The 17,932-nt window shown below is 34.6% G+C and overlaps 1 protein-coding gene across 1 annotated transcript in view; it reads right to left on the reverse strand.

Moving 5' to 3' along the window:
- Positions 1 to 17,932, reverse strand: part of INTS7 (integrator complex subunit 7) — an 84,822-nt gene that overhangs the window by 50,273 nt on the left and 16,617 nt on the right. Inside the window, exons 4-7 of the mRNA XM_038542073.1 lie at positions 12,676 to 12,813; positions 6,122 to 6,168; positions 2,747 to 2,946; positions 2,134 to 2,256 (exon numbers count right to left, since the gene is read on the reverse strand). Of these exons, the coding sequence (XP_038398001.1) occupies positions 2,134 to 2,256; positions 2,747 to 2,946; positions 6,122 to 6,168; positions 12,676 to 12,813 (508 nt within the window). The remainder of the gene's footprint in view (positions 1 to 2,133; positions 2,257 to 2,746; positions 2,947 to 6,121; positions 6,169 to 12,675; positions 12,814 to 17,932) is intronic.

Here is a 17,932-nt window from a genome sequence, read left to right on the forward strand (position 1 = left end):
GAATCCCAATGAAATTATCAACTTTTTTTTCGATTTTTTTTTGTGAAATTTGATCAGTTACTTCCAAAATTTATGTAGAATATCAGTGGCCAAGTATCAGTTACAAGTATCCAGAATATACAAAGAATGATTATAAATCAACAGAAAAATAACCAAGACTTGAATAGCCGTGTCACAAAAGAGGAAATCCAAATGGTCAATAAACACATTAAAAGGATGTTCAACTTCAGTAATCAAGGAATTAGAAATTAAAACGACAACTTCTAAACTGGTAAAAAATGTAATCTAAGGATGTGAATCAGTGGGCACTCTCTACTGGGAATGTAAATTGGTTCAATCACTTTGGAACACAGTTTGACATTACCCGGTAAAGCTGAAGATATACATATTCTGTAAGTCAGCAATTTCACTCTCAAGTATATAAAGAAACTCCTGCATATTAAGTGTCAAGAGATAAACTGAAGAGTGTTCATAGCAGCATTGGTTGCAAGAGCCCCATGTTGAAAATAACCCATCAAGAGCAAGTAAACTGGTCCATTCCATATAATGAATACTACATAGCACTTAAAGGAAAAAAACCCTCATGCAACCGCATGTATGAGTCTCATCAGTATAATGTTAAGCACAAGAAATAAAAACAAATAGTAAGCATTATTTTTTAGGGAAGCATATATAGGTAAATAAATAAAGAGCGAAGAAATGATCATCACAAAAGTGAAAACAAAAGTTTCCTTTGGGCTGGCTTTATGGTTCTTCCTGTACTAGGAAGGTGGCAAGGTTATGTGAGCCTGCAGAGTTCTGTTTCTAGCTGGATGGTCGCTAGAAAACATTGTTTTCTTTTACAGTTATTTAAGCTATTAAATATCTATTTTATATACTTTTTTGTATATGTGGTCTATCATACAATAAGGAAAAAAAATGAGAAGGGATGATATAGTGCTTTCCCTGGGTTTGGTTTCCTCTGGTAGCTGAGTACATTCTCTTCTTGAAAAGACAGTATTATTTAGTAGAAAATGCATTACAGGAGAGAGCTCTCTTAATTAAAATCTTAATTAAGTCCTCTTAGGAAGTTCTCTTAACCATATTAAGTCTCTCTGAACCCTAATTTGTTCATCTACTAAATGCAAATACTAACAACTGCCCTTATCTCTAGGGATATTTGTGACTATCAATCACAATATACTGAAATGTGTTTAGAAAATGGCAAATAAAAAACCAATTAACACAGTAGCTTAGTTTCATAAACTGAAATTCAAAAGTTTTTGTTGCACTGTAGCTATGATGACACGAAGAGATAGTAAAATCCATGAAAATAAAGGTCAAATTCTAAGAATCTTCCATTTCACTTTAAATGGCATTTTTAAAAAATGGTACATCTGTTAACAGTAGTGAATAAACAAATAGGGCTCCATTTTGAGAAAAATATAAAACATTAAATTAACCTAAGAAATGCTATAAAAGATGCCACATTAGGAAGAGCCTAGATATTGGGCAGCCCCAGTGGCCCAGCGATTTAGCGCCGCCTTCAGCCCAGGTTGTGATCCTGGAAACCCGGGATTGAGTCCGTCAGGCTCCCTGCATGGAGCCTGCTTCTCCATCTGCCTGTGTCTCTGCCTCTCTCTCTGTGTGTCTCTTATGCATAAATAAAGTCTTTAAAAAAAAAAGAGCCTAGAGATCGAGACCTGATCTTATATTTACAAAAGAAAACTTAGGAATGTCCTTCCTTTCCATGAAAAGGAAAAATATACTTTGCTGAGTTATGCTTCCAGGACCTTCTCCCTAATAAATCACAGTCAGTATCAACTGTTCTCCCAAAAGTGAGTAAAGGAGACAAGCATTAAATAAATGATTTCACTGAGCTTCTCAAACAGCCTTAATGCTATTACAGGAAAATTCACAAGAAATTGAGAGGCAAGTCTAACTCACTAACAAATTGAAACATGAAAGGATAAAAGTTTTATGTATTTACTTTGCCACTTAAAATAACATCTATCACAAATATCAACAATTCCCCTAAATTTTTTTCATAAAGAATGAAAAGATGACAAAGATGATAAAAATGTAAAGTAAAAACTTTTTACAATGATATATTATTTTTCTATATAAAATACTAATGTTCAAAGTTCTACATACCTGAATGTTTTCCCTGCTCCAAGTGTGTGGTGTTTTATTGGCAAGTAATTTCAGATCTTGAATAGCAAGTCTCTTTACTGCTTTCCTAGGATCATTCTTCAAATACTGCAATAGAAGCTGAATCTATGAAAGAAGTACGTCATTTGTGAACAATACTGCCACTGAAATTACCATTAGGGATGTACAGTTCAGTGAAACTTTTAGATGTGATACAGAACTCACTTCCAATTGCAGCCCTATTACTTATTAGTTATGTGTCCATGTTTGGGCCACCTTCTTGTATGCATAAAAATATACTAACCCTTAGCTTGTAAGGTTCTAGTGTGGGACCTGGCTTTGAATACTGAATTCTTTCTTTTCTCTCTTGGCCAACCCCACACTCTGCCATGTACCCTTCAACTCCACCTCATTTTCTTAAAAGGCTCCTAAGAATGAAGACTGTGATTACAGAAAAAAAAAAAAAAAAAGCCAGCAAAAGGAAATGAAAATGATCTTTATCAGAGAAGAGGACCTTAATATTATCAAAACTATGAGTTACTTTTTTAAAATTAATTTATACTTAATATGCAAGTTTACTGAACAAAAGGCAGTTTAAAAAAAATTTTGAAATTACCTGCTTAGGCGTATCGACCAAAGATGAAGCGGCAAGCAGCGTAAAGGTGTGCAAAGAAACAATCACCATTTTGGTGGAGGGATAGGATGTGACCAGCTGCTGTAAAAGCTGACGTGCACTGGATGCCAGGATGGCGTCATGATGCATGTGCTGGAGGATGGGGATTAACTTCAGTTTCAAGTCTACTGGTGTGGCTAAACCTGGACACAAAAGGAATAGTCAGGGAAAGATATCAGACCGTCATCCTTGATAGTATTTCACATTCAGAAGTGATACAATTAACAACATGACCATTTAAAATCAAATAGTATACCAATGTTATGTTTAAGACATTAAAGATAATCATACTAGAGCTAACCCAATTAGGTTCAGTAGTTTTGTTTTGTTTTTCCAAAAGCACTTATCTTAACATTGGTTTTTTGGTGACTATAAAACTATAAGCTGACAGAAGAAAATGCCTTTAAAGGCACACTAGAAAGCAAAGTCATATTTGCTGTCTATACCTTCCCACAATGTGCTAGAAAGATATACAAATATAGATATATAGGTACGCATACACCTATGTACACACACATGCAATGGCTACAATTTAGTTATATTTACAATTTTAATTATTTCCTTCAACACTAAGTCAAGATCTAGGATGTAACTAGACTGTATGTGGAGGGGTTCCTAAGTTTTTTGAACTCTGTGTAGCAATGCCTTTTTTTTTTTTTTTTTTTATTGCCTACAGAGTTGGAACTTCATGAGGATTAACTCCAATGCATCTTTTGCTGTCAACACTGGAGCTACACAATAAAATATTTTGTTCAACAGCATGGCTTTGTGATGATAGAGAACAAAAAAATTGTCAATCATAATTTACTGCATATATGCCAAAAGCTAATTTATACTCTGCAGACCACTGTTTTGCCATTGTGAAGTAACTGTTAGTGTGAATATATGAGAACATTTCAACATCCAGTGGTGGCTTACGTCAACAAACTCCCTTGCTATTTGGCCTCCATTTAAGTCTGGCCAAAGCAGAGAGCCCCAGGAGCTGGGAGGGAGAAAAATGAGGTCAGAGTATTGACTCCCTGGTTTTCTCTCTGCAGTCATATATATTATGCTTCTATTAATATTTTGATCCTTAAGGTACCAGATGCATTTGATACTGCTAACCATTCTGTCTTTGAAACTCTCTCCCCCAAAGGCACACTCTTCCTGGTTTTTGTCCTTTCTGGCTGTTCCTTCTAACTCTCTTTGTATTTATCTCTTTTATCCACACTTTAATTTCTGGTATTCCTTGGGTTGGTAATAAACCTTCTTCTCACCCTTAGTACCTTCCCTGAGTGAGGTGCTATAATCCCATGGCTTCCATTACCAGCTATATTCATAATAAAACTGCCCCTCTAAAAATTTTTCCTATTTCAGTATATGATTGCTTTATTAATTTAACTCCTCACACCTTGGAGTTTTCTTGATTCTCTTATTTCTCTCACATCCCATATACAAATTTATTAGCAAATTTTTTAGGTTCTATCTTTAAAATATAACCCAAATCTGACTATGTCATTCTGCTTCCATCACTGTCACACTCATCTACTTCTACCACCATCTCTTGACTGGATTATTGCAAAAGTCTCCTATGTATTCTCTCTACTTAGGCCTTTCCCCATGGCAGATTCTTGTCTCCTATCCCCTCTTCCTCTGCAAATCTATGCTCAACCCAGCAGTCTTTGGAATTCTTTGTTTATAGACATTTTTATTGGTTTAGGGACACTCAAGAGATTTCACTTTGCAGAAACACAAGCAAATTAAAATTAAATGTGAGGATACTTTATTTCTAAAACTCCCCTGCCACGTCCATATCTTGGGCTCCAGTCTTCTTCCACTTCACCCTCACTCCCACTCCTGTGCTTTTACCCCCTTTTTCTCTTTCACCCCCTAGTTCCTGTTCTTCTGCTTTAAATTTTTTTTATAGGTAAAACTTAAGAAACAATAATGAATCTTAGGTGTACAAATTAATAGGTTTCTACATATCAAAATACCCAAATAACCATCACCCAGTATACACAATACTCCAGCGCCTTAGAACGCTCACCTCTATATTGTCTATCAACTCCCTTGCTATATGCCCATTTGGGTTTAGCCAGTGAAAAGTCCCAGCAGGGCATGGGAGGCAGAAGAAAGAGGTCAGAGTATTTATTCCCTGGATCCCTCTCTCTGGGGTTACATTAGGTCATATCACACTGAAGGTCATTTTTCAAAGTGGCCCCTTGGATGAGACTCCAGGTTTCTGATAACCACTCCCTCTCTGCACCCTTGGGTACAGGACTACACCATTCCCTACAGTTCACTCTGCCTATACCTTTGTAGTTGTTCCTTCCTTAAACCCTCCTTGGATTATTTTAATTCAAGTATGTCACCTATTTCCTGCTGCGATCCTGCCCGATAGAGCCAGTGTTCAATAAAAACCACTCAGTGAGTGAGTGATGCGTCCTTTTAATGACAGCTTTTTGCAGAAGAGCCCTTTTTTCTGGCAGTGAGAAAAAAGGACAAAGGAATAAAGGAGAATAGGACAAAGCTCAATCACCATTATCTTGGTTTTCAAGTAATTTTAATGTGCCTCCATTTCCTCTTCTGTAAAATAGACATAATAATATTGCCTGTCAAGTCTGCCAAGTCGCACAATTCACAGGAATGCCACTTAGAAATATACAAAGAAGGTGGTACTCTCCAGAGGCATGCAGGGCTGGAACCCCAGGGCTCCCTGTAATGAATAGGACAGGAGTAAGTGGGGCCAATACCCATGAAGCCCTGCATGGAAGATGAGAAAGCTAGGGCCTTGAAGGCTATGATAAAGAATTTGGATATGAGTTTAGCTGCAATTAGAAGACACTGAAGGAGCTTTAACGGAGTATGGAGACTCCCAGAGCTTCTAACAGCCCTCTGCTCTTTCAGATCAGTGCACTCTTCCCGTAAATATCTGTATTTCTCACACAAGCATCACTTCATTCGAGGTCTTCCTTGATCAACATATACAAAATACAAAGTGTCCCTTCCACTGTGTGGCGTGGACTCTACCGTGGGGACTCTATCCGGCCTACCTCACTTCTCCACAGCAATGGTTATAGTTTTGTCTGTTGCCATCCCTCCCCCGCTTCTGCCACTAGAATGTAGGTTACATGAGATCAAGGGCTCTGTTTTGTTCACGACTATATTCTAAGCACCCAGAAGAGTTCTGGCATTTAGAAAATGTTTAAATAAATATTATTGAATCAATTAGTGAATGAATGGTGACAAGCATGTAACAGGTACTTAATAAATGTTAAGAGCTGTTATTAATATAAATCCCAGCAAGTCACTTCATTATAATGAATGAAGCGTACATACCTTGAATCATTTCACTGATTTTGTTACAGATTCCTACAGCAAAATCCCTTTGGGAAGAGAGAACAGCGAAAATTTTAAAACCAAAAAAATTACATTTGCTTAAATTAATAAACAGAACACAAACAGGAGAAACATAAAACTGCAGATCATAACATTCCAAACATCAAGTACTGGGGGTGGGGTAAGAAATGCAACTGAAACCAAAACTCCCACCAGTAAATGGGCTTATGCCAACACCATTTCCAAGTGGTATTCAAGGCAAGATGTTCTGATTTATGGGTGTTGTTTCACTCTGCATCACTGAGTGCCACTGTCTAAAAGATTGAAGGTCGTTACCCCAGCGCATGATATTTTAGGATATGCTTTTAATTTAGAAAAGCTTTTAACACCATAAGCTGATTATGTAAACAATAAAATATATTTTGAATATTCTAAATTTTAGAAAAATAGACTAAGTATGAAGTAGAAAAGCCAAGAAGGAAATATAGGCAGAATCTTACCAAAAGCCAAACTATTTGAAGTCAGCCATGATTTTTTTATATTATATATATGTAAAATGTTTTCCAAGATGCTTTGATTCTGTCCCAATAAAAATACCAGACTGCTGCAAAAGTCATTAGTAATATGAATATTTGGGATAAGACCATTATATTATATGTAAGGAAATATAATACACATAATATGAATCAAGGTTGGCTCGTTTAGCCATTATAAATGATCTATAAGATAGGCAATACTTCCCTCTGTAGTTTAGTGGGTGTCTACATAAAATATTTCCTGCCATGGAGATATTTGCCATTTTCAATTCATTCTCTCATAGGTAAATAGTGAAGTTTTCTAGAGGCTACATGACATCATCTCTTGACAGCTAACAGAATGTGGAATTGTGCATTCTTTTGTTTCCTAGAGTTTTCTAAGGTAATAGGTTTAGGTTTGGTGTATAATGTTTTCTGAGATTAACTCAGTTCTCAATTCTCCTCTGCTTTTATTATATTTGACTATATCTTTTATTATCTCTATAACCTCATTTTTTAAAAGATTTATTGATTTATTTATTCAAGAGAGACACAGAGACAGAGAGAGAGGCAGAGACACAGGAAGAGAGAGAAGCAGGCTCCTCACAGGGAGCCTGATGTGGGACTTGATCCCAGACCCCAGGATCACGACCTGAGCCGAAGGCAGATGCTCATCCCTGAGCCACACAGGCGTCCCACTCTATAACCTCATTATCACCCAATACATCATTATTTTGAAATCCTTAAGTTTTCCTTATGCTTATAGAGAAACATATCAGGAAGTACACATTGCCATGCTTTGTGATAAAGTTTTGGAAGATTTTTCTAAAATTGTTTGTTTTAGAATTGAACAATATTTTATTCCAAAATAAAATAAAAGTTTATTTGCAAAGTATTTTTTTATAGTTAAAAATGAATCACTGGCTTGACGAGGTTAGAAGACTCATTTTCTCAACCCACGGCTGCATCATGTAGGTCTAAAGATGCTGAAAAAGATAAAACTGAAATATCAGAAAGTTTTCTAACTAATTCAAGGAAGGAATCTATTCTAAAGAAAAACAAAACTATAAATTTAAAAAAATGACTCGTTATCCTATTTTTTTAAATGTTAATAATTTAACTTATTGTACTTTATGAAATAAAACATTTCAAAAAGTATTATGGTACCATTTAACTTGAGGTTTCATTTTGAGACTAATTATTTAGAATTAAAAAAAAGAAAAGACTGAGTATTTTAAGTGTGCTCTTTAAAAGCAAACTATTGATTTTTAAACTAGAAATAACAACAGGGTAAGTTATCGTAATGCACAGGCTGGAGAAGCGCACATAACAGCTAAGAGATGTGTAGCTGACAATGCTGAATGCCTGGATGATAAGTCAGAAATCAAGGCACTGCTACTTTTCAACATTAGAGTAACTTATCAAATAAAAGATTTAGATGCAAATGTGAAGGCTGAGTTACTAGCTCAACTGCAGAATTTTACTTCTGCCTTACAAATGGAAAATCTACAGACATGGCTAGATGACTCTTTTGCTTGTATCAGCACCACCTAATCATAGAACATCATCTTTTATGTGAATTCTAAGCAATAAACAATATTTGTGCTGAATTTTCAAAGCAATTTAACGTTTTTAAAAAATCTTATGGTTTTCCCAAAACATCGATACTCTCTTCACTACTGGTACCAAAGCAATGAGTAAAATGCTGGCGCCTTAGCAAGAATCAAGGCAGTGTCACCAAACCATACTAGCAGTCACTGTATTCTTCACCACTGTGGGCTCCCATGAAAAAGGAGGGAAGGAACAAAGTCAGATAAACACTTAAAAATGTCCTTGATAGAACAATAAAGATTACTAACTTTAATTTTAACCCATGAGCAAGTGTTCTTTTAATATTCTCTGACAAAATAGAAGCCACACATAAAGTACACAGTGATTGTCTTCAGGAAAAGTACCATGTGATTATCTGAGTTATGAGATGAATTAGTCATTTTTTCATGAAACTTCGTGGTTATTCACACTTGGCTATTTGGCAGACATTTTCTCAAAAAAATGAATAAAGTCACCTTGTCGATTCATGGAACACAACTGGGAAAATTTTCTGTCAACCTGATAAACATAACTGGGAAAATTTTTTGTCAATCTGAGAAACAATCTAAACAAAAATCAGAATTTCAGAAAACTTGTATCTATCACCATGAGCTTGACAGCTTAATATTTAAAGAATTTCCTGAGACTGGTGGCAAGTAACAAATGTGATCCTTTAATACAATAAAATGGGTCATCATCTAGAAGACCTGCATAACACAGTGAACCAATATTTTCAAGAAGACCAATACATAAATTATAAAACCATACATGGGTAAGAGATTCTAGTAGATTTCAATGTAATGTAGTACAAGTTCAATGATAGCATTTTTAGAGTCCACACTGCAATTAGCTTGTAAGAAACCACCACCTATCTACTTTTGGTATAACATCAAAGAAAAATATCCATAATTACTTATAAAGTCTTTATGAATATTCTTCTCTTTTCCAACTATGTATCTGTGTGAGGCTGGATTTATTTCATATACCTTATCATAAGATATTGCAACAGAAATGTTGAATACATAAACAGACATAAGAATCCAGCCAGACACGAAAAAGATTTGCAAAAGTGTAAAACAATGCTACTCATCTCACAAAACTGCTTTTTTGTTTTGGAAAACAATTATTTTCATAGAAGTATTTTTACATTAACATATTTAGAGAATTGCTATTTTAAAAATGAACAAGTATTTTTTTAAATGTAGCTATTTAAATTTTTAATATTTTAAGTATCAATTGATATAGTCCATGAAAACAAAAAAGCTCTGTGAGGATCTCAATAATGCTTGGAAGTGTAAAGATACCAAATAGTTTGAAAACTATTGTTCAAAGATACCAGTTTCACATTTGACAAGAAAAAGTTAACTTACAAATGTCTTTCAGGTAATAAGAGGTGTATCAGGTATATATAGACAACTCATTCACATTTGAGATGGCTCTTACACTTGTTATTCTTTCTTAGAATGTTCTTCTAACTTGCTGCCTCTTTAATCATTCAGTTTCAGCTCAAATGTTACCTCGTCAGAGAGGCCTTCCCTGATCACTCTACTTAAAGCAACTCACTCAGGTCATTATCACAGTGATGAAACTGTATTATTTCTATCACAAAATTGTTTTTATTTTTACATAACATTAACCCACATCTGAAACTATTTTGTGTTTACACAACAATAGGGCCTTTATCTTCTCCACCTCTATACTCCTGGGCACTGAGACTACTATCTGGAGGAGGTAGATAGTTAATAAGCATTTCTCCAGTAACTTAGGTAACTTTAATACAGCTCAAAATTTTAAATCTGTTATGGGCCTTTAGTGCCAATAAATTGCAAATTAAAAGTCTGCACTTTTCTTTTTTTTTTTTTGTCTAGTAATACTTTTAAAAATTCTTAAAGTCAACATTAAGAATGTATGTTAATAGAGTCCCATATGGTAATAAGACTATAAAGAAGGATGCCTGGGTGACTCAGTGGGTTAAACATCTGCCTTTGGCTCAGGTTATGATCCCAGGGTCCTGGGACTGAGTCCCTTGTTGGGATCCCTGCTTAGTGGGGAGTCCACTTCTCCCTCTCTGTCTACAGCTCCCCCTGCTTGTGCTCTCATTCTGTCAAAAAAATAAATAAAAATCTTAAAAAAAAAAGACTGTAAAGAGAATAATCAGATTTTCCAGCTTCCACGTATACCGCCCCCTCCGCCGACAAAAAAGTCAGCTCTGACAACACTGGGTATACATTCATTCCGGTACTGTCCGGATCAGCTGGGACCAAGGCCTAGCTTTTAGATGTGAGTGCACTATCTAGTTCAGCAGAGTGGCCGCTAGAGGGCACCTCTCACACTAATAATGTTTCCCCAATTTCTGAATGTATTTGGGTTTCCAACTCCTACTTTGTCACCCAGGGGACTAGCTCTTTAAATATATAAAATCTTAATCTTTTTAAAAACAGTTGAGATGTGGTTATGATAATAGACAGAGGGAGAACAGTATTACTAATATTCTTAAGGTCTTATTTGGCCAGTTGCTCTAATTTAAGATACAAAATTGATAAATAGAGATACTAAGACAAAAACTCACTAGCACTGGTTGAGGTATTTGATCTCAAGCCAGGTCATCATCATTTTAGAAGAAAAGGTAAATGCTAATCTCAAAAAGATACAGTTCAAAAAAAAAATATAGACTTCATTATACAATTAGTTAATTTTACACTCTGATACATTTGATAGGCTCTTCAGCCTTTCCTATTGCACTAATTTGGTATTTTTAAATATCACAAATTATATCACAGAAGCCTGTTATGTTACACTTGATCTTATTAGCCAAAAGGCTGAGAAGCGATCGGAAGCCTATTATGTTATAAACTGCTTCTACATAAACTTTTAATTTAAGTGTTTGGTGGGACGCCTGGGTGCTCAGTGGTTCAGCGTCTGCCTTCTGCTCAGAGCATGATCCCAGGGACCTGGGATCCTGCTTCTCCCTCTGCCTATGTCTCTGCCTCTCTCTCTGTGTGTGTCTCTCATGAATGAATAAATAAAATCTTAAAAAAAATTGTTTACTGGTCATCAATACTATAAATGAAGAATGTTTCTATGTTACTTAGTCTAAACCTTATCCAAAACAGATCAGAAATTCCAGAGCTAATAAAATTAGCTTGATAGTAACACGAGAAAACTTGAACCAAAAATGGTTTTCGTTAAACATAATCACTAAATTACAAATGTATCATCTAAATTTAGAAACGAAATTTAGAAAAGTATTTTTTGGCATTACAGGAAATGAAAATTTACTACAGTAGATTATAATTAAAATCTGGAGAAAGTTGGTGACTAGTCCATGTTTTATGCAAATTTAGCAGAAAGTTGGTGACTGGTCCATGTTTTATGCAAATTTAGCAGAAATTTTTAATGGAAATGCCATTTTTTTACTTTTAAAAATAATGCTATCCATCTGGTTATAAAGCCCAAAGTTGCTCCTGACAGTATATAGAGAAATTTAATAAAAAAGGAAAATAAGATACCATCTTATCACCCAGAGACAGTATTTTGATATATACCCTTTGTCTTTTTTCTATTTTATCAATACAAATACCTCTTAAAAAATATACTCTATAATATCACATAAATTATGATATAACCTGTTCTCCAAATATACTTCTAAAATATATTTGTTAAGAGCTGAGATAATATTTCATTGTGGTTGGAAGTTAGGTTGCTACTAAATTTTGTTGTTGTTTCTGTAACATTACAACTAGCATCCTTGCAAATAAGTATCAGTACACATTGCTGACTTACAGGATAAGTTCTCAGAGGTTGATTTTCAGGTCCACTTAAAGGGGATAAAAGGATGAACATGTTTAAAGCAAATGCATATTACCAAAATGCCTCCAGAAAGCAATGCTATTTTTGATATCAGTTAGTAAAGAAGATAATTTGTATTTTTAGATATAGTAACATAATCATGGTCAGCATTGCATCCAAAAAAAAAATTGTTTTATAAGATAATAATATAGGATATGACATCCCAAATAGGTTAAAACTGGTTTCAACTCAAATTACTATCTTTGTCAAACTGTACATAGTTCTTTTTTTTTTTTTTTTTTTTTTTTGTACATAGTTCTAATGCCAAAAAAGCTAACCTTGGGAAGACAATAAGAAAGCAGCAATTTAGCATTAGAACCATGTATGTTTAGAGGGGGATGCCTAAGTGGACAAAACTGCTTCCCAATGAAGCCCTCCCTAACTAATCTGTGCAATCTGTCCTTCTGGAAATTCTTATTTCATGTGCAGTTAATGCCAACATATGTACTTAACCGTTCTGTATTATGTATTGAAGTTTTTTTCCCCCAACATGATGTAAATCCTCCTGGAAAATACACCTTACCACTTACATTTTTCATTTAGTGTTTATGTATATTGATTATTTATTCCTTCAAAACCTTTTCTTTAGCCAATGCTTACTTTGACTGTGCAGAGAAGTTTGCAGCAGCAAAAACGGCAGCTTCGACTTCTACATTATCATGTGAGTCCAGACTCTGACGAATACTATGATGAGCATTCTTCCTCTCAGGAATTATTGATGCCAGACTTCCCAACATCCTACAGAGACAGAGACCCCAAGAAGAACAGAAATACAATAAGCTAAAAATCAAGAGAGGAAGAAGCAAGGCAAAGCTAGATCACACAATTAAAATCTGTAGGCAATCCTTTAAATCTCAGGTTAGTAAAGCATCAACTTTAGGAATCAAGCAGTGACTCAAATTCTAAACACTTTTCTACACTCTGATATGTCAGAAAAATTAACATGGCTTATCTAACATAAGCAAAATTCTAAATTATCATCCTGAAGTACCTCCCAGGTACCAAATAGAGCCCAGAAACTTCTGAATTATTAAAGCATCAAAATATCAATTTTCCAATGTTAAGTCTGTTTTGGCAAAACAACATTTTTGCTATTATGCAAATCCACAAAGTAAAAAAAAGACTTCAGTGAATATGGATACCATGATTTTTAAATTGGTCTTTAACATCAAGAGAACAGAGGTAGAGGTAACAGTGCTCATCTCAGAATCTGCAAGGACGAGGAAGCATCTGGGAAAACACAGTCTACTTTATAATAAATTATAAATTTGGAAAAGGGAAAAAATCTATTGTTTGTAACACAAACTACACAAGATAAAGCTTAAAAGATGTTTCAGCAAAAAGGCATGGATTTTTGAGGGCTACAAAACACTGTGATAGACAAAACAGAATTCCTACAGTGACAGGTTTTCTCAAAGTCGTCCTAAGTAACCTTCCAACTTGACATGTTACCACCTATCTTATGGAGATTTGATAGGACATAAGTATTAGAGTTTATACAAAAAAAATTTTTAAATGGATTAAAAATGTAATTTGTATTCAATTTGAAAATAAGGTTTTGAAATTACGTTATTTTTCAAAAGAAATAAACAGCTTGTAAGATATTATTTCATATAAGAAAAGATTAGGTTAGGCTAATAACATTTTTTTAAACCTTTTTTTTTTTTAAAAGATTTTTATTTTATTCATGAGACACACACACAGAGGGAGAAAGAGCGGCAGAGACACAGGCAGAGGGAGAAGCAGGCTCTATGCAAGGAGCCTGACGTGGGACTCGATCCCGGGTCTCCAGGATCAGGCCCTGGACAGAAGGTGGCACTAAACCGCTGAGCCACCCGGGATGCCCTAATATCAACATTTTTGATGTTTGTTAGTACTTAAATATAAAAGGGCGCAAAAAGCATAATCTCATTAGTCACTACTTTCTGAAAATATTTCTGGTAATATTATAAATTATTTGTAGCACTACATTTCAGAGACTATGAATACCTCCCAGCTTTTTCTTCTTCCATTTGTTTTAATTGACAAGTCTAAAGTAACGGGTAAAAAAAAGAAAACATCTTTAAAGTATCATCTCTTCTTGTCCTTTCCCTTATGTTTAAATCGTCCTGACTCTATAAACTCCTGAGCATTTGAGAGACATCACTTTCTGTTTTCTTTCATGTATTTAACCTTATACATTTTTCCAGAAAGCAAGTTCCTTGAGATCAGAGTTTCCACTTGAATCTATCTTCCTAAAAACACAACAAACTTTCTATTCAATGGGTACTCAGAGTACTTAATGTACTTGATCTATCATTTATCAGCCCCATCTTTCCTTTGTAAACTTTTTCTCTTTAACAGACTCGTTTTTCATCGCGCTATAATGCTCCTCAGTGAAAAATCATGTTGCTCTAAGACACTGAGATCCTTTTTGTATCACATCTTTTTCTTTATAAAAAAAAGTACTATAGCCAAGTATTCCACGATGGAAGGAACGAATTTATAATCACTTACATGTTTCATATCTTTTCAAAGACGGATTTTAATAGCCAAGTTCTTTACATTTCTATGGTGATCAACAATTTTTTCTTTTTTGCACATGTTGCATTTTACCATATAGGAAATAAGTGAATCCATTAGAGCAGGTATCACTTTTTTGTTTTACATCACAGAAAGTGATTTATGAAATGTCAACTTATCAGAATGTGAGTTGGGACCACAATAGTCCTCCCTACACATACAGCCAAACTTTTCTTCAGTTGAGCAGGTCATTGCTTCTCAAATGGTATTTCAAAGAGTTGACATCTTTTTTTTTTTTTTAATTACAAAAGCACTTACAGTATTTTTCCCTTTTAAAAGGAGATTATTTTGAAGACCTCATAGTATAAACTAAAAGCACATGTATGGTGGTTAGTGGCTATCAGATAACACACTCACAACACTTACCCTAGTTGGGAACTATCTTTATTCTGAGGCATACATTATTTTAGTTTGAAACAGAAAATATAAGAAACAATAATGTTGAGATATAACCTAACGAAGAGCATAAAAATGGTAGTAATTTTGTTCATGGCTTTCAGGCCCTGAAAGAAATTTCTGTCTATTTTAAAATATGATTTAAAAAGCATATATCTGACAAAGGATTAGTATTCAGAATATATCAAGAAATCCTACAATTTTGTAATAAAAAATAAGTAACAATAAAATCTAAACAATTTAATGAAAGAAAACGGGCAATTTGAATGGATCTTCTCAGAAAGAGATAGAACTGTCATCAAAAGGTACATGAGAAAGTGATCATCACCATCAAGGAAATGCAAATCAAAACCACTATATATCCCACCAGAATGGCTAAAATGAAGACTGACGACGACACCAAAGATTGGCAAAAGTATGAAGCAACCAGAGCTCACCACTATTGGTCAGAATATAAAATGGTTAAAACCACTTTGGAAAAAGGCCTGGCAGTTTCCTATAAAATTAAATATATGCCTACCCTATGATTCAGCAATTTCACTCCTAGGTATATATTTGTCAGAAAGGGAAGCGTGTTCACAAGTCTTGTACCAGAAGGTTCACAGCAGCTTTATTTATAATAGCCCGAAACTGGAAACAGCATAGGTATTCATCAGTAAGAGAACAGATAAACTCACAGTCACACAATGGAAAAGTACTCAGCAATAAAAAGAGCAAATTTCTAACATATAAAATGGATTCATCTCAAAAAGACACAAAAGGATACCCATTGTATAAGCTCACTTATACGAAGTTTGAAAATTTACAGAAATTTGATATAATGGGGAAAAAATCAGAAGAGCAGTGGCCTCTGGGGAGGTAGATAAAGGAACTGAATAGAAAGGAGCATAAGGGAATATTCTGAAGTTCCAAATCTTGATAGTGGTTGGAGTAATTTGAATCACCTGTCAGTACTCAATTAACTGACACTAAAGAATCAGGTAACTCTGGAGCATCCGGGTAGCTCCATCGGTGGAGTGCCTGACTCCTGGTTTAGGTTCAGGTCATGATCTCATGCGTGATGGGATCCAGCCAGGCACTGGGCTCTGTGCTACATGGGGAGCCTGCCTGAGATTCTCTCCCTCCATCCCTACCCTCTTGTGCATGTGTGTGCTTGTGCGCATTCTCTCTTTCTCAAATAAATAAATCCATAAATCTTAAAACAAAAAGAACCAGATAACCCTGTAAACAAACTGAACTCTAGCAAATGATATATATGCTAAAGTATCCAGCGGGAAGTGCACAATTGTAATTTACTATGAAATGCATTAGAAAAAAATTTCTGCTCTAGTGTTAAAATTTATAATGTTATTAAAAAAAAGGAAACTGCATTTTAATATATTTAGCTCCAAGTTAAATGTGTGATTTAAAAATTTTTATTGACAAATCACACTTTTTCTTACATAATTAAGGTAGTAAATGACACGGTGCTTATTACTTTTTTAATGGCAAAATTAGTTTTTATACTTTAAAAGATCATATTTTTACTTTATAATGCAATATTAAATAATACACTAAATTTAAAAAATACTTTAAGTCATTTCTTGTATCATGAAAAAACTATGAAATAATGGAAAAAAATTTTTTAAAGATTTTATTTATTTGAGAAAAAGCGTGAGGAGGGGAGGGAGAACAGACTCTCCACTAAACAGGGAGCCTGATGTGGGGGCTTGATCCCAGGACTCTGGGAACATGATCTGAGCCAAATGCAGATGCTTAACTTACTGAAGCACCCAGGCATTCATGAAAAAAAATTTTAAGGCAATTCAAAAATGTTCTATTTTTGTGAGAAAGGTTTGATACTCTCATATTGTGTTGATTCTAGAATTTTTGTTTTGTGTTGTTATAAATATACCTTTTTTTTGGTATTTGATATTTATTTTATAATTCTGCAAACTTTACAAAATGATCTGATTACCTCTTATTCCTGATCTTCAAGCTTTTTCCTCTTCTTAAAGTAACTACTCCAAGAATGTTTTTATTTGGCAAAATCATATAAAGCCTTGCCTATATAAGGATCTTATTAATGTACTACATTTTATGTATTCATTCATTCATTATTCACTTATTTCTAAGATTTTATTTTTAAGTAATCTCTACACCAACATGGGGCTTGAACTTACAACCTCAAGATCAAGAATAGCATGCTCCCTGGACTGAGTCAGCGAGGCACCCCTATACTGTGTTTTAAATGGCAACTGGACTTCTTAACATTCTTAGCTTATATATATATTTTTAAAGACTTTATTTCTTTATCAGAGAGATAGAGATAGGGTACAAGCTGGGGGATGAGGTAAAGGGAAAATAAGCAGACTGCCTGCTGAGCAGAGAGCCCAATTTGGGGATGGATCACAGGACCCTGAGATCATGACCTAAGCTGAAGTCAGATGCCTAACCAACTTAGCCACCCAGGCACCTGAACTCAAATTTCTTTTAATGTTTTTTGCATTAAGTGTTAATGTCAAAAAATATAATTTCAAACTGATTTTTTCCTTTATTTATTAAAGATTTTATTTATTTATTCACAAGAAACACAAGAGAGAGAGAGGCAGAGACACAGACAGAGGGAGAAGCAGGTCTTCACAGGGAGCCTGATATGGGACTTGATCCCAGAACCTGGGATCATGCCCTGAGCCAAAGGCAGACGCTCAACCACTGAGCCACCGAGGTGTCCCTTTTTTTTTTTAAGATTTTATTTTGATGTTTTTCCTTTAAAGTGATCTTTCTAAATAATAAATAAATAAATAAGATAAATAAAATAAAATAAATCTTTCTGGAAGTTTTCTAGAAATCTCTGGCTTTATTGATAGCAACAGTTCTTCAATGAAGAATTGTGGCAAAGCCACATTTGGAAAGAACA

This window comes from Canis lupus, chromosome 7 (genome assembly GCF_011100685.1).
Source record: "Canis lupus familiaris isolate Mischka breed German Shepherd chromosome 7, alternate assembly UU_Cfam_GSD_1.0, whole genome shotgun sequence".
Classification (NCBI taxonomy): domain Eukaryota; kingdom Metazoa; phylum Chordata; class Mammalia; order Carnivora; family Canidae; genus Canis; species Canis lupus.